Source organism: Saccopteryx leptura, chromosome 13, assembly GCF_036850995.1.
Source record: "Saccopteryx leptura isolate mSacLep1 chromosome 13, mSacLep1_pri_phased_curated, whole genome shotgun sequence".
NCBI classification, from domain to species: Eukaryota; Metazoa; Chordata; class Mammalia; order Chiroptera; family Emballonuridae; genus Saccopteryx; species Saccopteryx leptura.
The window spans coordinates 33896862-33922347 of NC_089515.1; the positions used below are offsets into that span (position 1 = coordinate 33896862).

The following is a 25486-nucleotide window of genomic DNA, read 5'->3' on the forward strand; positions in this document are numbered from 1 at the left end:
ACCTGAGCAAATGGGCCTGAAGGGAACATGCAGGGACTAGGGAGTGAGCTGTGACAGAGTTGGAGAGAGACCTGAGTCATCGCAGGTGCCTTTCAACACCCCACTGACCTATCTACAATAGCCCAATGGGAGCGATAAAACTTGTCTCATCACCAGTTGTCATCCACGTTTAGTACACAGACCAAAGATGGCTAGTTGTGCAATTTTATTTGACATAGTGTCCTTGATCCTTACTATTCTATGCCTTATTGGCTCATAGCCACCTTCAAGAGCTATTACCTGCCCTCCATCCTGCTTGACAAAAATCACCCCCTTCCCCAAACTCACTTCTAAAACTCTCTCCTATACCAACTCTACCTACAAAATGCAGTGCACTGGTCATTGATGATCAGGAGAGCCCCATGGCCCTAAAAAGGAAGGAACACCCATCTGTGTCCAATAATAGACCATTATTTACATGCTCTAACTTTCTTTGTTGTAGAAGTTTTGCCCCAAGGAAAGGAGGGCCCTAACAAAAGCTAAGGCTCCCGACTTCCCTAAATGGTGTTGACGATTCCTTTTACTTGCCACTCCTTGTGCCGGGAGGGCAGAGGGAGGTGGGAGCGGGCTGGGGGAAGGGTTGAGTTCTCAGGTGCACTACTCCAGCACAGCCTTGCTCTGGGGCAGGTGAGCAGGTGCTAGGGGTGTCCCTCTTAGAGTCTGGACCTGCAGAGTGGTCCAAGACGCTGCTCCATCTTGAGCCACTTGCTCACAGTGTGTAGCCGCTCTGTTGGGAGTTGTAGTGATGGCCAGAAGACTGAATTATTGCTCAGTCCAGAGCCTGCAGCATGAGGGTCCTGTCAGGGCTTCTGCAGGTGACTGCAAGTTATTCATGGGGAACTCCGGAGAGTGCTGATGGAATGAATCATGGCCCCTGGAGAGGTGCAGGCAGAGCTGGCCTCCCTGCTCCTGCATAGAACCTCCCTCCCCGCACCTGCTCCAATCCCGCAGCCCCTGCATGAACAGATGACTCCATTAACTGATCACTTTTTCCTTTGTCCTGACTCAGCCTCAAATTATGTTTTAGACTTTTGCTCCTTCCCTCTCTGATACCATTTAAATGGTTTACAAAAAAAGAAGTTATGTTATATAAGTTTTGACAAACACAAATAACTTTCTTTCTTTCTTTCTTTCTCTCTCTCTCTCTCTCTCTCTCTCTTTCTCTTTCGTTCTTTCTTTCTTTTTTTGTAACAGACATAGAAAGAGGGACAGATAGGGACAGACAGGAAAGGAGAGAGATGAGAAGCATCAATTCTTCATTGTGGCACCTTAGTTGTTCACTGATTGCTTTCTCGTATGTGCCTTGATGGTGGTCTACAGCAGAGCATGTGACCCTTTGCCAGCGACCTTGGGTTCAAGCTAGTGAGCTGTGCTCAAACCAGATGAGCCCACACTCAAGCCGGTGACCTTGGGCGTTTAAACCTGGGTCTTCTGTGTCCCAGTGCGATGCTCCATCCACTGCACCACCACCTGGTCAGACCACAAATAACTTTCTACTTTGTAATTTTCACACAACAATTCAAACCAAATCCAGAATTTCCACAGCATATCTGAACCATAGATGGTTTAGGGCAGGGATCCCCAAACTATGGCCCGCGGGCCACATGCGGCCCCCTGAGGCCATTTATCCGGCCCCCACCACACTTCTGGAAGGGGCACCTCTTTTATTGGTGGTCAGTGAGCAAAGCGCAGCATCGCTCACGTACAGTACTACTTCCAGTGACGCGGGACACACACATCACGGCTCCAGAAGCGCGTCATATCACTTGTTACGGCTAGCAGTGACAAATATGGAACCGGACATTGACCATCTCATTAGCCAAAAGCAGGCCCATAGTTCCCATTGAAATACTGGTCAGTTTCTTGATTTAAATTTACTTGTTCTTTATTTTAAATAGTGTATTTGTTCCCATTTTGTTTTTTTACTTTAAAATAAGATATGTGCAGTGTGCATAGGGATTTGTTCATAGTTTTTTTTTATAGTCTAGCCCTCCAACAGTCTCAGGGACAGTGAACTGGCCCCCTGTGTAAAAAGTTTGGGGACCCCTGGTTTAGGGGGGCTTAGTTATGGAATGTTAAGAGGACTCCAAACAAGTGACAAAATCCCCTCTCTACCAAAGTGACAGTGGACTAACGTAGGGACACTTTTAAATTCGCAATGCCCCAGCAGAATCTTGGGAAGTAAGGCCCAGATATAAGTATATTTTAAAGCTCTTGAGGTGATTCATTGTGAAGCTAAGGTTAAAAACCAATGTTTTAGACAGACTTTAAAAAAATACTGTGACTCAACAGGTTTCTGATGAAATCCGATTGGAGGTTTCAATTATTACTACACTGACATTTTCTTTACCAAAATGGAGATATTGTAACCATGGGACGTCCTGAAGTTCTTTAAGACAATAAGCTAAAGTCGCTGTCAGGCATTCTTCAAAGGTCCTCACGAAGTTAAAAGTAGAATTATCATATGATAACAGTCCACTGCTGTACAGATACCCAAAAGAATTGAAGCCAGGGACTCAAATAGGTATTTGTACACCCATGTTCATATTGGTGTTATTCACAATAGGCAAAAGGTGGAGAGCACCCATAAACCCATTGGTGGATGAGCGTGGTATATGCATACTGTTAAATGAATTAGACAGGGAGGCCACTAGACTGAGGTGGCTGCAGTGCCATAAGAGCCTATGTAAGCAAACCAAAATCTAAGCCTATAAATACCTCAAGGTTAAGACATAGAAACCAAAAGGCAACAAATCACAAATAGGCTTTCCCAAATAATGCAACCACTTAAGCTGTAACCAATCAAATAATTTTCTTGCCTACCTTCCACATCTGCCCTATAAAAGCCTTGCCCTGGCCGGTTGGCTCAGTGGTAGAGTGTCAGCCTGGCGTGCAGAAGTCCCGGGTTCGATTCCCGGCCAGGGCACACAGGAGAAGCGCCCATCTGCTTCTCCACCCTTCCCCCTTTCCTTCCTCTCTGTCTCTCTCTTCCCCTCCTGCAGCCAAGGCTCCATTGGAGCAAAGATGGCCCGGGCGCTGGGGATGGCTCTGTGGCCTCTGCCCCAGGTGCTAGAGTGGCTCTGGTCGCGGCATAGCGATGCCCCAGAGGGGCAGAGCATCGCCCCCTGGTGGGCAGAGCATCACCCCCTGGTGGGCAGAGCGTCACCCCCTGGTGGGCGTGCCAGGTGGATCCCAATCGGGCGCATGCAGGAGTCTGTCTGACTGTCTCTCCACGTTTCCAGCTTCAGAAAAATACAAAAAAAAAAAAGCCTTTGCTCATGCTCCTGTCATTGAGGCACCCCTACCCACTTCTGGTTTGTTGCTGCATGATTCTAATAGATGTTTGCTAAAATAAAATTTTAATATGCCTCAGTTTATTTTTTTTTAACAATGCAGTGAAGTATTCAGCCTTAAAAAGGAAGGAAATTCTGATACATGCTACAACATGGCTAAACCTGAGGCCATTATGCTGTCACAAAAGGACAAATATTGCTCGACTCACTTATATGAGGTACCCAGACTAGTCAAACTCATAGAAACTGCAAGTAGGTAGGAATGGGGAGTTAATATTTAATGGGTACAGAGTTTCAGTTTTGTTAAGTCCAAAAAAGTTCTGTGGAGGGATGGTGGTAATGGTAACACAAAAATGTGAAAGTACTTATGCCAGCAAATTATACACTTAAAAATGGTTAAGATGAGAACATTTTTATGTCATGTGTGTTTTACCACATGTAAAAAAAAAAAAAAAAAAATCCAAAATAGTTCTCTAAGTACTTCTGTAAATGAACGACCACATTCTTGCTTCAGATAAGCCAGAAGACCCAGCCGTGATTGTGATTCATTTCATAGCATAAAGGCCATGGTATGGATGAGTAAGCAAGGAAAGAAAATCAGTTAATAAATATCCTACAGGGATCAAGTAATTTTTATTAGCTTCCCACAGGTGAAAAGGTATCACTACCTTCCTGCTTGATTATGGTACACAAATTGGTAAGAAGGTAGCAATGGAAAAAAAATACAACACCAGAAAAGTCATTATATGTCCAAGTTTGATAGCCATGTGGCCTTCAAATCTCAAATTGAATGACTATAGAGCTGAGAGTTCTCAACTTTAGAAACTTTTGAACTAAACTTGCTGTGGTGAGTGATTTGTCATGCAATTTGAATATTGTAACTCATGGGTCTCACAAGTTCACCAGTGGAGTACATAGCCAGTATGGCTACATTGTAATCACCACTGGTGTCCTCACCCTCATGCTGGGCCAGTGCATACAGAGACTGGGTACCAACAGGAATCCAGAATAAACTCTCGATGTAGATAGTGTTAAATAGCAGAATCCCAAGAATATAATCAAGCACAGAAACTTAAACCATTGCATGGCTCTATTTGCCTGAAGGTTGCAAAGGTAGGTAGGGCTATGATCCATAAAGAAGAAGAGAAGCTGTCTGAGCGAGGATTTGAGACAGAATGTGGATTGAAGAGACTTTCTGTGTTCAAGTGAAAGAAAACCTCAAGGTTCCTGGTCATTCTTCTAGGCTGATAAATGTTTAGTGTGGTTATTTTTGACCCTATATTCAAATCTCACACACTCATACAACTCAGTAAACCAGTAATTTTAAAAATGTTTGATTTCTATTTCAGAAAAATAAGTTCACCTAATTTTACTTATTTTTAAATTTGACATTAAAAGTTTTTATTGGTTCTAATTAGAAAATTACTGATTAAATAATTCAGTTAAAAATGTAGAGCGTCGGCCTGGCGTGCAGGAGTCCCAGGTTCGATTCCCGGCCAGGGCACACAGGAGAAGCGCCCATCTGCTTCTCCACCCCTCTCCCTCTCCTTCCTCTCTGACTCTCTCTTCCCCTCCTGCAGCCAAGGCTCCACTGGAGCAGAGTTTGCCCGGGTGCTGAGGATGGCTCTGTGGCCTCTGCCTCAGGCGCTAGAATGGCTCTAATTGCGGCAGAGTGACACCCCAAGATGGGTGGAGCATCGGCCCCTGGTGGGCTTGCCAGGTGGATCCTGGTTGGGCGCATGCAGGAGTCTGTCTGACTGCCTCCCCATTTCCAACTTCAGGAAAAAAAAAAAAGTATGAGAGTAAAGTAAACCATAATCTCTCTATATTCTTCAACATAACTGTTAACGATTTGACATATTTTTTTAATTTTTAATTTTTTTTATTTTTCTACAGAGACAGAGAGAGAATCAGAGAGAGGGATAGATAGGGACAGACAGACAGGAACAAAGAGATGAGAAGCATCAATTATCAATTTTTCATTGTAATACCTTAGTTGTTCATTGATTGCTTTCTCAATATTTGCCTTGACTGTGGGCCTTCAGCAGACAGAGTAACCCCTTGCTCAAGCCAGCAACCTTGGGTCCAAGCTGGTGAGCTTTGTTCAAACCAGTTGAGCCCGCGCTCAAGCAGGTGACCTCGGGGTCTCGAACCTGGGTCCTTCCGCATCCCAGTCCGAGGCTCTATTCACTGCGCCACCACCTGGTCGGGCTTGACTTATATTATTTTAGATTTTCTTCATGCATATGCCCATATCAAAATATATTTTTATTTATTTTATTTTATTTTATTTTTTTACAGAGGCAGAGATAGACAGGGACAGACAGACAGGAATGGAGAGAGATGAGAAGCATCAATCATCAGTTTCTCATTGCGCGTTGCAACTTCTTAGTTGTTCATTGATTGCTTTCTCACATGTGCCTTGACCGTGGGCCTTCAGCAGACCGAGTAACCCCCTGCTGGAGCCAGCGACCTTGGGTCCAAGCTGGTGAGCTCTTTGCTCAAGCCAGATGAGCCCGCGCTCAAGCTGGCGACCCCGGGGTCTCGAACCTGGGTCCTTCCGCATCCCAGTTCGACGCTCTATCCACTGCGCCACCACCTGGTCAGGCTCAAAATATATTTTTAATGGGTTCATTTTTAAGTACCTTTTTTTCATGTTTGCACATATGGCCATACCTAAATATTTTATGAACTTTCAGTCCTTCTATGGATATAACCTGATTTGTTTAATGAGGGGCCTATTAATAGATGTTTGTATAGTTTTCATTTTTTCCTCTATTTCAATCAGTGCTGCAATGAGCATTCTTTCTTCGCCCACTTGTATGAGTGCAAGGGAAACTGCTAGATTCAAGAACATTCTTGGCCTGACCTGTGGTGGCGCAGTGGATAAAGTGTCGACCTGGAAATGCTGAGGTCCCCGGTTCAAAACCCTGGGCTTGCCTGGTCAAGGCACATATGGGAGTTGATGCTTCCAGCTCCTCCCCCCTGTCTCTCCTCTCTGTCTCTCTCTGTCTCTCTGTCTCTCCTCTCTAAAATGAATAAATAAAAATAAAAAATAAAAATAAATAAATAAATAAAAGAACATTCTTCACTGGCATTTAATTCAACACTCATTATTGGGCTTAGAATTATATTTGCTAAAAATCTACATGTAAATTAAAGCAAAAGGAGTTCTGGTCAGGTAGCAAAGTTGGTTAGAGCATTGTCCTGATATGCCAAGGTGGTAGGTTGGAACCCTGGTCAGAATCAACCAATGAATGCATAAATAAGTGGAACAACAAATTGATCTCTTTCTCATTCTCTCTCTCTTTCGCAAATAAAAAATATTCAAGCAAAAGGAGTTTCATTGAGCCTTATGTCTGCTTGTACTTTATAGAAATACCAGCGAAGGCGAAAGTACAGCCTGTCTGCTGTGTTCCATTCGGCCACCATGTTGCAGGATGTTGGCGAGGCCATTCAGTTTGAAGTCAGCATTGGGAACTATGGCAACAAGTTTGACTCAACCTGTAAGCCTTTGGCATCAACCACTCAATACAGCCGTGCCATATTTGATGGTAAGATTGACATTGTCTCCCATACACATTTAGAATGGGTGCACCGCAGGCCGGGAAGCATGCAGTGTATTCTCCCTATGGCAGCCATTATCTCCAGTGTCTGCTTAGTGGAAAGGAAAAGGTTGAATAGGGAAGAGAGATGGCTGGAGTCCAGGCACCTCAGAGAGACTTATCAAACCAAAGAAGCTGCAGGCCCTTTGCCAGGGGCTGAGCCCCCCATGAGGAAATTTACCACTGGCTCTGTTTTGTAATGTCACAAGATGGCAATTTGCTGACCACTGAGCTCTCTGGAAGCATCTACCTGTTCCCACCTCTGCCCTATGAGGTTCCAAATCACTCCATATTGAGTAGTTGAAGTGTATGGGACTCTGAATTCTAACCTTCACTTTCTCCATCTTCTTCAGAGTATCCATGAGGATTAAGTAACTGAATTTGAATAAAGGTGGATATAAAACAGTCCCTGCTTTTAGGAGCTTACATTCTAGTATATAAAATAAATCATAATAGAAGGCAGAGTATAAAACTGCCTTAATAAAGATATTGACAAATGATTTAAGAATATAGAGGAGGGAGGGAGAAATTCTTATCAAATGTTTCAGCAGTTTCATATAGTTTTTTACCTAATTTTTGTATAAGCAAAATATACAAAAGTGTTCAAATATAAAATGTGCCAGAGAATGTTGGCTAATAATTTTTAATCATTGTAAGGCTCTAAGTAATACCAAATCCCATGTATCCAGCTAAGGCTTTTATTTTTATGTATGTATGTATGTATGTGTGTATGTATGTATGTATTTTTAAGTATTGGAAGGTGCCCACATGTCTTGAACTGTCCTTGCAAGCAAGAATAGTTAGCAAGCAGGGTTGATTCAAAGGAACTGCTGAGCTAAAGCTCACTCTGGCTAAAGCTTTGAAAAAAACAAAAAATTCTTTTTCCTTGCCCCACTTCCAACAAAAAATATTCATTTAAAATAGCAGTTTTCAGGGACAAGCACATGTAATCTAATCCCCTATGCTTTCTGTGTTTTCTGTCACCGTGTTATATATTCATCAGTGATGTTCGGATACAGAACCCTGAGCCACTAGAACTCCTGAAGAGTGTTGTGTTTGGTTTACTAGACTATTTTAGAGTTTTTCAAAACAGGCTGAATGAGTGAGAACTTTCTATCTCTCAGTAGCTTAATTACACTAAGTTAAAGAACCCAACCACCCCAGACCATTTCCCAAGCACACAATTAAACAGAGGTCCAGTTTACACATCTCTTTACTAAACATGTTGTTTATTTCAAGTGTCCAGTGTTCACTGACCCTCCATGTTCTATCCAGGGAACTTCTATTATTACTTGCCTTGGGCCCACACAAAGCCAGTTGTTACCTTGACTTCATATTGGGAAGATATCAGTCATCGCCTGGATGCAGTAAACATTCTCTTAGTCATGGCAGAACGGCTGGTAAGTTGATCTTTTCTGCATTTCCTTTCACCAGACAGAGTAAATTATGTTATGTATTAGTTAAGATGCAGGCGAAGCACCCTAACCAACCTCAACACAAGACCTCATAATATAATGACGAGGAAGATAAAAGCAGTCTCTTCAGTTACAGTGGAGGGTAGATATCCAAGGAGGTTCGGGGGTGCAGGGGAGCCAGGCTCTGGCCCTCTTGTTGCTCTGCCGTCACTAGGAGTTGTCACTGTTTTCATGGGAGGAGCAGCCCACCACGACACCCACCCTCTAGACTGAGGAAGGGGAAATGAGGAGGAGAAGATGACACAGGTCTTTCCTTTGAAGGGAAAGACCCGAGAGTCACACACTGGATTTCTTCTACTCACTTCCCTTGGCCAGAATCCAGTGATAGCACCACATCTCACTATAAGGCAGTTGGGAGATGCAGTTTTATGTTTGGGCCAGAATATGACGAGATAAAACTTCTGTTATTATGAAATAGGGACGTTGGGTATTGAAGAGGAAGAAGAGAAACTCACTGTATCTGCCACAGATTGTATGTAACATGGTGTGGAGATTGGTGCTTTCTGATAGAAATATGCACCCCTTAGAGCAGGGGTCCCCAAACTTTTTACACAGGGGGCCAGTTCACTGTCCCTCAGACCGTTGGAGGGCCAGACTATAAAAAAAACTATGAACAAATCCCTATGCACACTGCACATATCTTATTTTAAAGTAAAAAAACAAAATGAGAACAAATACAATATTTAAAATAAAGAACAAGTAAATTTAAATCAACAAACTGACCAGTTTTTCAATGGGAACTATGCTCCTCTCACCAACCACCAATGAAAGAGGTGCCCCTTCCGGAAGTGCGGTGGGGGCCGGATAAATGGCCTCAGGGGGCCGCATGCAGCCCGCGGGCCGTAGTTTGGGGACCCCTGCCTTAGAGCTTTGCTGTTGAGGTAGTAAACCTCTCCACTGTGAGAAGAAGTGGGTTCAGAGGAACCAGGGCCTGACCTTTTCAACTCTTGCTGTGACTAGAGGACTGACTGCTTCCTGTTTGGAGGTTGGGGGTTCCCTGTGATAAAAGCTGCATAGATGTGATACCTGTAATTATCCATCTTGTTGACATGGATGAGGAGAAAGGGAACATGGTTGAGATAAAGATACTAAGTTATTTCTATCAGGTATCAATATACAATCTATCTGGTGCCCTGGCTGGTTGGCTCAGTGGTAGAGCATCGGCCTGGCATGCGGGAGTCCTGGGTTTGATTCCCGGCCAGGGCACACAGGAGAGGCGCCCATCTGCTTCTCCACCCCTCCCCCTCTCCTTCCTCTCTGTCTCTCTCTTCCCCTCCCGCAGCCAAGGCTCCATTGGAGCAAAGATGGCCCGGGCGCTGGGGATGGCTCTGTGGCCTCTGCCTCAGGCACTAGAATGGCTCTGGTTGCACAGAGCAACGCCCAGATGGGCAGAGCGTCGCCCCTGGTGGGCATGCCGGGTGGATCCCGGTCGGGCGCATGCAGGAGTCTGTCTGACTGCCTCCCCATTTCCAGCTTCAGAAAAATACAAAAAAAAAAAAAAAATCTATCTGGTATTAGTGTTTTGATTTTCAAATTCAATTTGTATTATTTTTTTCTAAGATCTAACCTCTGTCAGGGCTGGACCAAGACATGGTAGGGGGTTAGAGTGAGGGGGTCCCTGATCTAAGACTCCATGGAAAAATGGAAAAATATTGTTTTATGGTATAAAGATAGTATTGAAGAAGAACTTTAGAATTAAGTTAACTTAAGTAAATTGTTCACCTAATAAAACTGCAATGTATGCAGTGTAGTTGTGGTGTTAATTCCCTGTCCTTCATCTCAAAGGAATTGGTGGAGGATTGATCATACCTCGATTCTAATTATGTTTCGAGGATGAAGGAAAGCAAAGCTTGCCACCCCAAAATATGCCTCTTTGGGACATTGATTATTTTTGAGTTGGGATGTTGCAGGAATCAAAGGAGGACAAGAACGCCCAGACAACTTGATGAAGGAAGTAGGATTTATTTAGCCGGCGGAGCAGTGTTGTTATGGACCGAACGCCAGTAATTACTGACCAGAGCCCAAATTGATTATAAATTTAAAAGCCTTTATTAGTTGCCTGGCAACTGCTAGCTGAGAAACAGCTAACAGCCCCGAGCCTAGGGAGAGAGCAGTATTTAAGGGGATAAACCACAAAGTCATAGCTATTACAACAGGTATGCACAACATGCTTGACATTTTGGTAGAAAGCATTCTTTGTTCTAAAGCTGGTTACAATTCTTCCTGTAATTGCTGCAAGGCTAAAGCATAAAACTATCAATATATCCTGCTTCTTCTCTAGGCAAGATTTAAGTCAAGATATCTAACTAGTTGGGCTTGTAAAATTTTTTCACTCTAAGCTACTGCCACAGGCAAGCTTCATTTAATGCTTAACTTCCTTGTACAGACTATTGGGGATTTTCTACTCTAAGCAGCTACCAAAAGCAAGTTTAAAGATCCTCTTTATGTCCAACTCAATATACACAATACTGAGGTCCCATACATAACACCAGGCCCCTACCACAAGCGTGACCCCAAAAGAGGCAACAAAACATGACCTCTCCAAAGTTAGATTTCTTTTCTTTTTTTTTTTTTTTTTACAGGGACAGAGAGAGAGAGTCAGAGAGAGGGATAGATAGGGACAGACAGACAGGAACTGAGAGAGATGAGAAGCATCAATCATCAGTTTTTCGTTGTGACACCTTAGTTGTTCATTGATTGCTTTCTCATATGTGCCTTGACCACGGGCCTTCAGCAGACCGAGTAACCCCTTGCTTGAGCCAGCGATCTTGGGTCCATGCTGGTGAGCATTTTTCTTATTTTTTTTATTTTGCTCAAGCCAGATGAGCCTGCGCTCAAGCTGGCAACCTCGGGGTCTCGAACCTGGGTCCTTGGCATCCCTGTCCAACGCTCTATCCCAGCTCCACCGCCTGGTCAGGCCAAAGTTAGATTTCTTACATCTTATATACCTTTACAGCTTTAGTTTTCACGTGACAAATGCCTGATTTCTCTGACTTCTTTGTTTGCAGGCGTACCTGACTTTTCTGTTTTAGGGAGGGGAAGGGGAGAGGTAGCCGGAGGGTCTGTCCTTGATAATCCTATCACTTATTCTTCTTACTGGAGCTCAAGGAACTAATCACAAGCAAGGTCTACATCTGTGTTTTTGTTATTTTTAAAATTTTTCTGTCTGCCCATGTTCCCTCAGTCCTGAACACTGAGGTCAGTGGCTGGAGCCTAAAGACCCCAGACATTGCAGGCCCCTCTCCTCTTCATTCTTCTGGTTTCTCCTATTTCAGGGAGAGGCTCTGAAAACCAAGGAGAAGTTGCCCTTTGCGAAAGAACGGTTACATTTGTAAGAGAACCATCCACCTGCCAGGGTGCTTCCCTCTGCTGTACCTACCAGGCTTACCTTCACTACAGTGGAGAATGTCTGGGCTTAAATCTGCTTAACAATCTTACCCTTGTTTTCTGTGCCTTTCCTGAAAACCTGCCATAATTGACTCTCCACCCCCAACATCTTTGTCTTTAGCTAAAGGTGGTATTTAAGATGATGTCTTCCATCATTTTAGAGAGTTAATGTTCCTGAGACTTGTGTTCTGGTGGGAGGTTGTGCCCTGAGGCATCTGGGAAAGGGGATTACTCTGACATTCCAAAGGAATGTTATCATAGAGGCAAAAAGACAACAGACTGGCTCAGTTAAGGTGAAGACTGACCTTTGTCAGGGGAGATAATGGCCTAGGACAGGGGTCGGGAATCTTTTTGGCTGAGATAGCCATGAACGCCACATATTTTAAAGTGTAATTCCATGAGAGCCATACAACTGCCCATGTATGTTACGCATTATCCAATAAAAATTCGGTGTTGTCCCAGAATATAGCTGTGATTGGCTCCAGCCTCCCACAACCATGAACATGAGCGGTAGAAAATGAATGGATTGTAATACATGAGAATGTTTTATATTTTTAACGTTATTATTTTTTTATTAAAGATTTGTCTGCGAGCCAGAAGCAGCCATCAAAAGAGCCACATCTGGCTCGCGAGCCATAGGTTCCCGACGCCTGGCCTAGGACATGACTATCCCCCATGAACTGCTCTTAGGAAGTTTTCATTTCAGATCATCAGTGTGGTTCCTTTAGGTCTCTGAGTTTGTAAGGCTGCCATGTGGGCTTCCCCTGAGCTTGTCAGGTTGAGTATGTGGCCCCATTTTCATCCACAGTTTCAAAGGTCAAAGCTATATGCAAAGATCGTCCTATTACTTAAGTATGTGAATGTTGACTGCATTTTGAAGAAAAAGAAATTATGCTAAGCTATGGTGAGCTTTACTAAAAGTAAAGAAAAAACAAAAAACAAACAAAAAAAACCCCTGATTTTTCTGATAGGTGTTTTTTTTTTCTTGAAAATTAAAGTTAAACCTTTACTAGGTCTAATGGCATAACAAATTACCACCTCTTTCCTCTCTTTCCAAATTCTTCAGCAATCAAACATAGAAGCTCTAAAATCAGGGCTACAAGCTAAAATTCCTGCAAACCAGTTTGCTGAAATATGGTTGAAGCTGATCGATGAAGTTATAGAAGACACAAGGTACTGTTGTCAATACCGTACCTCACTTCTGCGGGTTTACCTAGAGACACCAAGTCCAGATGAGTTTTGAAGGGTTTTATTAAAAGGAGATTTATTAATATGCTGGCCACAGATGACTAACAAAGGGCATATCTGACCCAAATCCTGGAGCCTCGAGTATATCTCAGAGGCTGGTTATATACCTTTGATCACATACAGGTTGGGGGGAGCATGACATCGTGACACAATCATTAACAAGCTTATAACATTTGTCTAGGGGGTTTAAAAAAAAATTCAATAGTGATGTCATTCTACATATCAAAATACATTCATAAACCTTTTAGTGTCTATCTCTCCTCTTTTGCCTAGAGGTACACGTTAATCTCAGGATTCCAGGAAGGGAGAGACAGCTAAAATCAGTGGGGGGAGTGGGGGGGAGGTATGTAAATTTTGTCTCTTATTGAAAGGGAAAGGAAGTTCTTCAGATAACCTTAATCCTTTCAGAGAACTAAAACTAAATGACCCAGTTGTCCTTGTAAGTCAGGAGATTCCTATATCCTTTTTCCTCCATTTTCCAAAGAAAAGATGGGACAGAAAGCCTGACCTTTCCTCTTTAAAATGGCGTTGCCAATACTAAGTTTGCAGTTCTTTGGTACCTTACCACAGTTCACTGATTTATTTTGTGTATCTCAGCATTCCTTCAAACTGTAAGCCTAGAAGAGCCTCTAGAATTGTGTCTAGTGTTTGCCTGAAAAATAAAATGGAATTAGTCAAGCTTCTCAAAAGGTCACTGGGAGGAGTCCCTGACTCACCACCAGGAAAAGCTCCACTCTGGGATCTGGTGCCAGTTCCTGGGAGGCTGAGGCCTAACTCCAGGAAGCACAACCCAGGCAGCCTCGGGCAAGGGGCGGGGGAGGCGCGGAGGGAGCAGGCTGTGCCTCTGCCTCCCAGAATCTCCCAAAGAGGTGACTCCTGGGGTCTGGGGATAGAGCATCGCTTTTTACCATTCAGAACATCATTTATAATTCCAACACATTTAGAAACAACCTTTTTACTTGCTCTTTTACTGAATGCCTAGTGAACACTCTGGCCACACCTCCTTTAGGTAGAGCCAGTCGATTTAACGAGCCAGACAACCTTTCATAACTGTGACTTGGGGAAACAGCTCAGAACTCTGGGTATTTGGAAATCAAAGGGGAAAGTGATTCATTCCAAACTCACTTCCACTATTTGCTAATACAGCATGGGACAGGGAAGTTCCAAAAGAAAAGCATGATGAATACTTCTCACAAGTAGCAACTACCAGAGACGTTTTTCTCCCCTCTGGGTTGACGCCCTAAGTCTCCCTGTCTTTTTGTGCCTTCTAGTGGTGTAACCAGGTAATTGACAGTCATTTGATGCAAAGAACTTCAATCTCGGTCCAAAGAGGTCATCTCTTCCAGTATCCTTATTTTATAGATGAAAAGCAGAGGTCCAAGGAGGTGAAATGATGCATCTGAGTCTCAGAGTTGGGTTTCTCAGCACAACTCCTCTCTCCTCTTTCTGCTACATGTTTCACACCATTAACATCTGTTGGGCAGATAAAATGTATTATGCTCACTTTGTTAAAGATGGCGCCACTGCCCACGTGGAGGCCGTTGCCCAGGTGATATTAATGTGTGTCTCTGTGGATCGTTGCAGCCTGGGGCTTGATTTTGGGATTAAGCCTTTCCCACCCTTTTTGATGTGGGGTGGTACAATCCAATCATGCCTCAGAGAAGTGACTCTACTAGAGACTTCCCTATTTTGTATATTGGATTAGAGGTTGTGAAGCTACAATATAAAATGGGGGCAGAACAGAGTTTGGGCGCTTGGTTCCTGGGATGATTAGCATGAGAGAGTAGAGCCAGCAGCGGAAAGGCCACGTGGAGGAGGCCAGGAGAAGCAGCCAAGATGGTGGAGTGCTGAGTGAGATGCCAGTTTGTGTAGAGTTTGTATTTGGGATAAGGAAGGAGATGGGGAACAGAGGTGAATAAGTCTGGTGAGCTAGAAACCTTTGATTCTAGGAAACTCGGATAAGTCAGTGGCTTTGTGAGCACTGAATGTGACTGGGTTTTGGAGCCCAGTGTGTATTTTTACTTGCCCGCCGGGTGCAAGCTAGAATTAAAGACTATGGCCCATCAGTTTTTGGCTCCGTTGTTTCTTTACCGACTGTCCGACTCCAATGCGAACCTGCATGTGAATGGCCACGATGGTGGCTCCTGGCTTTACAACATCTATTTATTGAAGGTTTCATGTGTGACTTTCAAGCTAGCAGCTTCCACATGTATTTATGCCTCACAGAATTAATTATTCCAGCAACTTAACCCTACTAGTGTATTGCCATAATTACTAATGTAACCAAACATTACCTTTGTGTAAAGCCAGTTGCCACAGCCACTATAGCGGTTCGCTATGGATTCGGACAGATGGTAATGAAACAACGGAGCCAAGAACTGGTGGGCCATTAGCTTTAATCCTAGCTTGCACCCAGCGGGCAAGTAAAAACACATACTGGGCTCCAAAACCCACTCATTCAGTGCTCACAAAGCTACTGACTTATTCGAGTTTCCTAGAATCAAAGATTTCTAACCTCACCAGTCTCATTCACCTCTGTTCCTCATCTCCTTTCTGCACAAACTGGCTTCTCCTTCAACACTCCACCATATTGGCTGCTTCTCCTGGCCTCCTCCACATGGCCTTTCTCTGCTCTCCTCTGCTCTGCTCTCTAATGCTAATCTCAGGAACCAAGAGAGCAAGTTCCCGGTCTGCCCCACTTTATAGTGCAGAAATCAAAACCTTTAATCCAATATACAAAATAGGGAAGTCTCTAATACAAAGTCACTTATTTGAGGCATGATGGGATTGTACCACCCCACATCAAAAGGGGTGGGAAAGGCTTAGTCCTAAAACCAAGCCCCAGGCTACAAAGATCCTGCCTGCCCACAGCCTGCCCCCAACACACATTAATATCACCTGGGCGATGGGCTTCCATGTAGGCAGTGCCATCTTTAACAAAGTGAGCATAATATATTTTATCTGCCCAACACTTTGGTAATAACTATATGTGTCAAAGATGTGAATTTTAAGATTTGCTGAGCAAAATACAGAAATGTCTTCTTTTACTGTTCTTCAAGAGTCTGTTTTTGAAGAATCAAATTCATGTGAACTGTTTCTTAAAGAAGTAAATTGAAATCTTTTAAACTTTGTGTAACAGGAAATTTGTGTTTAAGGGAAGTCATGCTAGGTGTAAAGCCAGCGGCCAAGGCCAGGGCCACCATCACAGCAGCCTGGCCAGTGCAGGTTCGCATTGGATTCGAACAGTCGGTAAAGAAACAACGGAGCCAAAAACAGATGGGCTGTCATCTTAATTCTAGCTTGCACCCGGCGGGCAAGTAAAAACACTCACTGGGCTCCAAAACCCACTCACATTCAGTGCTCACAAAGCTACTGATTTATCCGAGTTCCCTAGAATCAAAGGTTTCTAGCTCACCAGCCTTATTCTCCTCAGTTCCCCATCTCCTTCCTTATCCCAGATACAAACTCTACACAAACTGGCATCTCACTCAGCACTCCGCCATCTTAGCTGCTTCTCCTGGCCTACTCCACGTTGCCTCCTTCTGCTCTCTGCTCTGTTCTCTCCTCTAATGATAATCTCAGCAACCAAGAGGGCAAGCTCTCGTTCCGTCCCCATTTTATAGTGTAAAAATCCAAACTCTTAATCCAATATACAAAACAGGGAAGTCTCTAATACAAAGTCACCCTCTGAGGCATGATAGGATTGTACCGCCTTACATCAAAAAGGGTGGGAAAGGCTTAATCCCAAAACCAAGCCCCAGGCTACAAGGATTCTCAACACACATTAATATTACCTGGGCGATGGCCTCACGTGGGCAACGTCATCTTTAACAAAGTGAGCATAATATATTTTATCTGCCCAACACTAGGATTTCCTTCACTTAAAAACCTGAATGAAATTCAAACCAATGGAAAGTCCAGGTAGAGACCGTGTGAGTAAAACTTCCTGAAATTAGAGCCAGCCTTACCCTGTGTGCCCTCCAGCTGCCGTGATAAGAGCGAAGCCCTGGCAGAAGAAGGCCATCGTGGCACCAGCTCAGCTGTTCTAAACTTCTCATTTTGAATGGCAGCTTGGCCTACACAGGTGGTTCTTCACCTCTTGGGAGCTCATGGGCCCCTTTGAATATCCAATGAGACAATGACAAGGATGATGACAACCATGAGATGATGATGATGGCAACATTATTTGGATTATTAGGCAGCAGGCATTGCTCTCAATGCACTTCATGTATTAATCCATTTACTTCTCACAACAACCCTAGACGGTAGATATTATTTTCCCACCTTGGAAGACAGGAGAAGAAAGGATCACAGAACTAGTAAAAGGTGGAGCCAGAGTTTGTACCCAGATAGTCGGCTCCAAAGCCTGAGTTCTTCATCATTATATCACACTGCATATCAACACAAACACACACATTTTTTTTTTTGTAAGTTCAGGGATTCACAGAACTCTTGAGGCCCACCCACAGATGACCTAGGGGTATGTAGTCACTAAGTTAAGAACCCTTTGGCCAAATGGTCTCTAATCTCCCCCTCCTTCATTTTGGGGGCCATATAATGATCCTAGGAGGCATAGGAAGGCTAGGCCGTTTCTCCCAGCTGCTGTCTCCGCCTTCTTTCTAGTGACTCCATGGGCCTTGGGCCAAACCCAAGGAACTGCTTTGAAATTTAAATCCCCCTGCATTCCTCATGGGGAGTGAGGAGAGTCTTAACTGGCACATTTGATCTACCAATGCCAGATAGAACCTACTTCAGCTTAAACCTGCTCATACTGTGGAGTCAGGAAATTGGTGTGGTTTGAAAGATGGAAACCGATTATAAATGACTTTGACAGTCCGAAACCTAAAAAGCTGTTCTACAAACTCTGTTTTATCTTTTGTTTGTTTGTTTGTTTTGTTTTGTTTTTTTAGATACACGTTGCCTCTCCCGGAAGGAAAATCGAATGTCACAATGCTAGATACTCAGATCCGAAAGCTGCGGTCTAGATCTCTCTCCCAGATTCACGAGGCAGCGGTGAAGATGAGGTCTGAGGCCACAGAGGTGACGTCCTCACTGGGAGAAATCGAAGACTGGCTGCACAAATTAATGCAACTGACTGAAGAGGTAGGACTTTTTTTTTTTTGTATTTTTCTGAAGCTGGAAACGGGGAGAGACAGTCAGACAGACTCCCGCATGCGTCCGACCGGGATCCACCCGGCACGCCCACCAGGGGCGATGCTCTGCCCACCAGGGGGCGATGCTCTGCCTCGACCAGAGCCACTCTAGCACCTGGGGCAGAGGCCAAGGAGCCATCCCCAGCGCCCGGGCCATCTTTGTTCCAATGGAGCTTTGGCTGCGGGAGGGGAAGAGAGAGACAGAGAGGAAGGAGGGGGGGGTGGAGAAGCAAATGGGCGCTTCTCCTGTGTACCCTGGCCGGGAATCGAACCCGGGTCCCCCACACGCCAGGCCGACGCTCTACCGCTGAGCCAACCGGCCAGGGCCGAGGTAGGACTTTTGAACTGCGGGAATGTCACCTATGGAGGAAGGATTCTGCGGAATAGCACAAGGATAGAGATGGTGATGGGAAAATCTAGTCCATTACCTTTGATATTGACCAGAGCTGATGGGCGATGAGATCAAGGAGTTACTGGGCTGGGATGCTCATGGGTAATAGGGGTGAACATCATGCTGTCAGGGGAGAAGAAGAATTTTGAGTTGGTGGTCCTGGAAAGGTCTTAGAGTGTGCAACTCGTTGTCATAATCATGACACAGTCAGAGAACGTTTCAAGTAGAATGATAAATCCAGATATGAATTAAATGCCACCTTTGGTTGGAATTGGGGAGACTTGACTTTGAATCTGGATCTAGCATGGGTGACATTGGGCAAAGTATTCAAACTCTATAAGTCTCGGTTTCCCCATATGTAAAATGGACTCACTACACAACATATTTCGGTAAAGATTAAGGAGGCTGATGAGTGTAAAGGGCTTAGCATAATGCAAGACACACAGTGAGTGCTTTATAAGTTTTGACTGACATTAACTTCTGTGGACTGGAAGAACAAGGGAATAGAGGGCCCTTCCTACTGACTTTCAGAGATGCAGTGGGGGCTAATATATTTGTAAATCAATATACATTGGAAAAAACACACATGATTACAGATAATTTTTATTTTCTCCTTTCTAAGCTTTGTTGCTTTCAAATTTTCTTTTCTTCTTTTATTCAGTGAGAGGAGGGGAGGCAGAGACAGACTCCCACATGCACTCCAACCAGGATCCACTTGGCTAGCCCAGTAGGGGGTGATGCTCTGCCCATCTGGGGCATTGTTCTGTTGCTCAGCAACTGAGCTCTTCTTAGCGCCTGAGGCAAAGGCCATGGAGCCATCCTCAGTGCCCAGGGCCAATTTGCTCCAATTGAGCCATGGCTATAAGAGCAGATGAGAGAGAAGTGAGAGAGGGAGGGTTGGAGGAGCAGATGGGCTCTTCTCCTGTGTGCACTGACTGCAAATCGAACCCAGGACACCCATATGCAGGGCTGATGCTCTACCACTGAGCCAACCAGCTAGGGCTCAAAGTTCCTATAGTGAATCTGTATCACCTTTATAATCAGAAAAAAAGGAGATATTTGAAAACTAAGTGAGTATTTCAGATTTGGCAAATACAGTGTGTCCGTAAAGTCATGGTGCACTTTTGACCGGTCACAGGAAAGCAACAAAAGACGATAGAAATGTGAAATCTGCACCAAATAAAAGGAAAACTCTCCTAGTTTCATACCTATTCAGTGCAGTTCCATGTGGGCTCACGCACAGATTTTTCAGGGCTCCTTAGGTAGCTATTCCGTATAGCCTCTACAGACTCGTCACTGACTGATGGCCTACCAGAACGGGGTTTCTCCACCAAACTGCCGGTTTCCTTCAACTGCTTATCCCATCAAGTAATGTTATTCCTATGTGGTGGCGCTTCGTTATAAACATGCCGATATTCACGTTGTACTTTGGTCACGGATTCGAATTTAGTGAGCCACAGAACACACTGAACTTTCCTCTATACCATCCACATCTTGACTGGCATGGCCGTGGGCTGCTCTGCTGTATACACGGTGTTACCTCATCATCTGCGCATGTGCACATGCTGCCACATCATCCTACAGAAACTGGGAGGGTTTTCCTTTTATTTGGTGCAGATTTCACATTTCTATCATCTTTTGTTGCTTTCCTGTGACCAGTCAAAGTGCACCATGACTTTACGGACACACTGTACATGACACCTGTAACCCTTTCAGTGCTGCCGATGGCTTCCTTCAAACAACGGGCCAGATAAGCGAGGGTATTTCCTAAAATACCTATCAGAGCCCACCGAGTTGGCAGGGCTTTTGGCAGGTGAAGCTGCCCCCCCCCCCATTTCCCTCTATGCCCTTTGGCCAGCCACAGCCTGCTCTCACCCCTGTGGGCTCACAGTGTGGTCCTAGAAGATGTGAGACTCAGGAATGTGAGACAAATAGCCCTAACCATAGTGTCTCTTTGCCAGAGTGGAACCCTGATGGGCCAGCCTGCACTTAGACTAACTCTAGCTTTGCTTCCTTTTCCATCATCCCACGTGACCAGCCGCAGAACAGCATGCCTGACATTATCATCTGGATGATACGGGGAGAGAAGAGACTGGCCTATGCGCGCATTCCCGCGCACCAGGTTTTATACTCCACCAGTGGGGAGAACGCATCTGGGAAATACTGTGGGAAAATCCAAACCATCTTTCTGAAGGTATGGCTTCATACCCTGTGATGTGAGGTACTCAGATGCAAAACCCAGATTCCTAAGAAGGGGCTCCTTTATTATTTACCAATCATTGAATGGCTAGGGCACTCGTGACCAATTCCAGCCCATTCTGGCCCCTTCTTCTGAGGTGGTAATTCCCAGACAGTGGTCTGAGGTTTGCTGGCATTCAATCAAGGACTCTTGGAGACGTCTTTGTGGCACTGATATTAACATGGCATTTGAATTTTCCACTGATTTCTAAAGTCTCATGCAAAGCAATATCTTTATTCCCTTCTCTTCTAGGGAGTGTTTGGAAGTGGGGGAAGAGAGAAGTTTATATAGATAGTCCATGGAATTGATTCTCTAACCAAATATGTTCTCAAATTGAAAAATTTTGAGAATTATTACTTTAGGGCAGGAGCTCTGGACATTTTTAGAGTCTTGGACTCCTTTGTGTTTTGCGTATGATTCAGGAATGTCAGAGAACCCGGAAGTCCATCCCAGGACCCCGGATGAAGAACTGCTCTGTGTGCACATGGAGAACCGAAGGAGACCCTGGGGCTGGACACAGATCAGAACAGTTCCCAGTTTTGCCGTTGGCATCCTTCTCCTTTGACCGACCCCAGCTGAGTTCTTGGGATTTGGAAAAGAGGAATAAAAAGCAAGAAGAGGAAACTACAGTCAGGGGAGAGTGTTCTTTTAAAACAAGGAGATATTTGCTAACTTTTAATAAATGTACTCATCGCTCTTTAATCAGGAGGGTGAAAATAGAACCCGAGTGATTACCTTCTTTCAAGTACCTCTTGGCACCATACATTTTACTTAAGATAGAACCACAATTATAATTGACCTCAGCAGTTGGTGAAAGCAAACTGATTAATAAATAAAATTTCACAGGGGGTGAGAGAGGAGGCAGAGTGGTTTTCTCTGTGTTAAACTTTAGAACTCAGTGGATAAACAGTAAAATGCTTTTAAGAGAATGTTTTCTATATTTTGATTTTGTTAATACTCATTATCCAGTTGAGGGAATTATTTAATTCAGTGAGATTCTTTTTTGGTCTTGGGATACCTTTCCACACACAAGAAAATAATTTTACAAAAATTGTTGAAGACCCCAGAGAGCTTTTGTTATGTGAGTTGTATCTATTAATATTTCCTGTAATAGAAGTTAAAGCTGAGACATTTAAACATATATTTATTAATTTATTTTAAAATAACAATAGTAGAGCCATTACATGTTAACATAAGTCCCATGTTTTTATAAAATATAACTGTACTTATTTTTTTAAATCAGAGAGCAAAGTGATACTACGTTTCATTGTTGCAAGCCTCTTTAATGTCTGGCTTCACAGAAATGTAGCTGAATTCCCATATCTGTTCTACATTCATTCTGATGGAGTAAGTTGTTTGGTTGAGCTTATAACGAGAATCTGAAATAGTATGTTGTTTGAAAAGGGAGGAAACCTTTTCAGATAATTGTGATTCTCGTCTCATATGCAACATCAAACTCCACCAGTGGTAGCTTTTGAAAAGTTAATTGCAATGTGGAGTCTGAAACCATATTAATGAACTTTATATTCTCTGCTACATTAAGATCCATTGGCCTATCTTGTACTGTAAATGGCTTTTTTATCCATGCTTGGTTTTGTAACATTAAACATTGACCATTTGGAAAATATTGGTTCACTGAGGTATGCAGATCTTCCTAATGTTGACACAAGTTATCATGCAATAGTAAAAAAATCACATTTATCAATATCACATGTAAGAAAAAGCTTTATGTACTTGGAAGCTATCAAGCTCACTGTGACAAATACAAGTTTTTTAAAATTCTTATTTTTACTTGAAAGCCTGAATTTTATCATTGGTTAACAAAACACAGTCAGTTGTTATCCTTGAAGGGAAAGGCTCATTATGGTAATGTTCAGGAAGACATCTGCCCCACACCCACGTTTGTTTGTCAATCACTGTTTCAAGTAAAAATGGTATTTTGTTTTTTTGAAAAGGCTCAACAATTGCATGAGCTTTTTCTTCAAGACATATATTTGTTAATATGCATCAGAAATACTTTGTGTGTACTTCCAATTCATCACACAAAATATTAAAAAGATGGACTCAAGGATCATGATTTAATAAGACTGGTCTTTTTACTGCTTTATCGAGGGAATTCTTTTTTTTTTTTTTTTTTTCTTTTTCATTTTTCTGAAGCTGGAAACAGGGAGAGACAGTCAGACAGACTCCCGCATGCGCCCGACCGGGATCCACCCGGCACACCCACCAGGGGCGGTGCTCTGCCCCCCAGGGGGCGATGCTCTGCCCATCCTGGGCGTCGCCATATTGCGACCAGAGCCACTCTAGCGCCTGAGGCAGAGGCCACAGAGCCATGCCCAGCGCCCGGGCCATCTTTGCTCCAATGGAGCCTTGGCTGCGGGAGGGGAAGAGAGAGACAGAGAGGAAAGCGCGGCGGAGGGGTGGAGAAGCAAATGGGCGCTTCTCCTATGTGCCCTGGCCGGGAATCGAACCCGGGTCCTCCGCACGCTAGGCCGACGCTCTACCACTGTATCAAGGGAATTCTTAAGTAACACTGGCATTTTATTTTCTTCATGGAGAGTGATGAAGGAAACAATTACTACCGAACAGTTTGGCACAACTGCCTTGATTCCTGCTACCGTGCCTGGAGTTTCATCCAGCACAATTTTTGCACCATCAGTGCAAATGCCAATTCAGTGAAGAAGACAAGTAACGTCTCAGCATTGTTAGGAAAATAGTTTTGACCCATGAACTGCCTGAAAATGTCTGAAGGACACACAGGGGACCATGGATCACACTTAGAGAATGACTTGCTGCTCTGTTATTTTCACTTCTGCCGTAGGCTAGTTGGAAATATTTTAACTGCGCAAACATAACGTTAGACTGGTGAGAGCAATGATTACATGTTTGGTCTGCTTTTGGCTTGAATTTAATATGTCCACCGAAATGTATCATGTTCTTGTGCGTTTCACAGTACCCACAGGAAAAAAACAATGGGCCGAAGGTGCCTGTGGAGCTGAGAGTGAACGTCTGGCTGGGCTTGAGTGCTGTTGAGAAGAAGTTCAATAGCTTCGCAGAAGGAACGTTCACTGTCTTTGCTGAAATGGTACATTTAATGTCATCACTCTCTTTTCCTTTTTGTGGGGGTATATTTACTTTTCATCCTTAGGGATAATGTTTCTGTATCTAAAACCAACAACAACCTCATTACTACTTGTCTAAAATCCCAGCCAAGGGACCTGAACCTGAGGGGACAGGAAAAGATTGACTTGAGATTTTATTGTCAACATTGGGACACAACCCGAGAATGAGGGCACTGGAGAGGTGCAGACCTTGAGGGGCTGGTGTGGGCTCGGGCGTCTTTAAGCCACAGGACTCATTTCTCAAGGAGAGAAAGCCTCAGGTGGGTCTGCCCACGGGCAAAGAAAATGCTGCCTGAATACTTAAAAAGCAATAGAGATAATTTGTAAAATGTTCACTGAGTTAAAATCCACTTAGTTATGAAAAGTCTCATTACAATTAAACCAATGAAAATAATTTTCACAAATTTTACAGCTAAAAGCAGAGTTCTTTGGAGTTGTTTTTTATATACTTTTTTTTTTTTTTTTTTACAGAAACAGAGAGAGTCAGAGAGAGGGATAGATAGGAACAGACAGACAGGAACGGAGAGATGAGAAGCATCAATCATTAGTTTTTTGTTGCAACACCTTAGTTGTTCATTGATTGCTTTCTCAATGGGGTTACAGCAGACCGAGTAACCCCTGGCTCAAGCCAGCAACCTCGAGTCCAAGCTGGTGAGCTTTGCTCAAACCAAATGAGCCTGCACTCAAGCTGGTGACCTCAGGGTCTCGAACCTGGGTCGTCCGCATCCCAGTCCGATGCTCTATCCACTGCACCACCGCCTGGTCAGGCTTTTATATACTATTTTTAACTTATAGTGCTTATATATATAAATTTATTAGATGTATTTAGTGGGTTTCTTCTGGTAATTTTCAGATGATCTCCATTCTTCTGCAGATGGGCTTTCATGCTCAAATAAACAGATTATCTTCTTTCTAGCTAATCTGCACACATTTTCTTTCTTTCTCTCTTTCTCTCTCTTCTTTCTTTATTCTTTTCTTCCTTCCTTCCTCCTTCCCTCCATTCCTCCCTCCCTCCTTCCCTCCCTTCCCTTCCTTCCTTCCTTCCTTCCTTCCTTCCTTCCTTCCTTCCTTCCTTCCTTCTTCCCTCCCTCCCTCCCTCCTTCCCTCCCTCCCTCCCTCCCTCCCTTCTTCCTTCCTTCCTTCCTTCTTTTCTTTCTTTCTTTTTTTTCTTTTTTTTTTTGTGAGAGAGACAGAGAGAGGGAGATAAGGACAGACAGGCAGAAAGGAAGAGAGATGAGAAGCACCAATTCTTTGTTGCAGCACCTTAGTTATTCAGTGATTGCTTTCTCATATGTGCCTTGACCAGGGGGCTCCAGCAAAGTGAGTGACCTCTTGCTTAAGCCAGCAACCTTGTGCTTCAAGCCAGTGACCATGAGTCATGTCTATGATTCCATGCTCAAGCTGGCAACCCCATGCTCAGCTAGATGAGCTCGAGCTTAAGCTGGCAAGCTCAGGGTTTTGAACCTGGGTCCTCTGTGTCCCAGGCCGATGCTCTGTTTACTGCACCACCACCTGGTCAGGCTCCACGTGTTTT

At 43.9% G+C, this 25486-nt stretch overlaps 1 protein-coding gene across 5 annotated transcripts in view; it reads left to right on the forward strand.

Annotated features, from left to right (window-relative positions):
• Positions 1-25486, forward strand: part of MYOF (myoferlin) — a 184013-nt gene that overhangs the window by 86021 nt on the left and 72506 nt on the right. For all 5 annotated transcript variants that reach the window (XM_066355315.1, XM_066355318.1, XM_066355319.1 and 2 more), the window contains 6 exons: positions 6709-6886; positions 8213-8337; positions 12866-12972; positions 17958-18150; positions 20630-20785; positions 23784-23915. In XM_066355315.1, coding sequence (XP_066211412.1) covers positions 6709-6886; positions 8213-8337; positions 12866-12972; positions 17958-18150; positions 20630-20785; positions 23784-23915 — 891 coding nt within the window. The remainder of the gene's footprint in view (positions 1-6708; positions 6887-8212; positions 8338-12865; positions 12973-17957; positions 18151-20629; positions 20786-23783; positions 23916-25486) is intronic.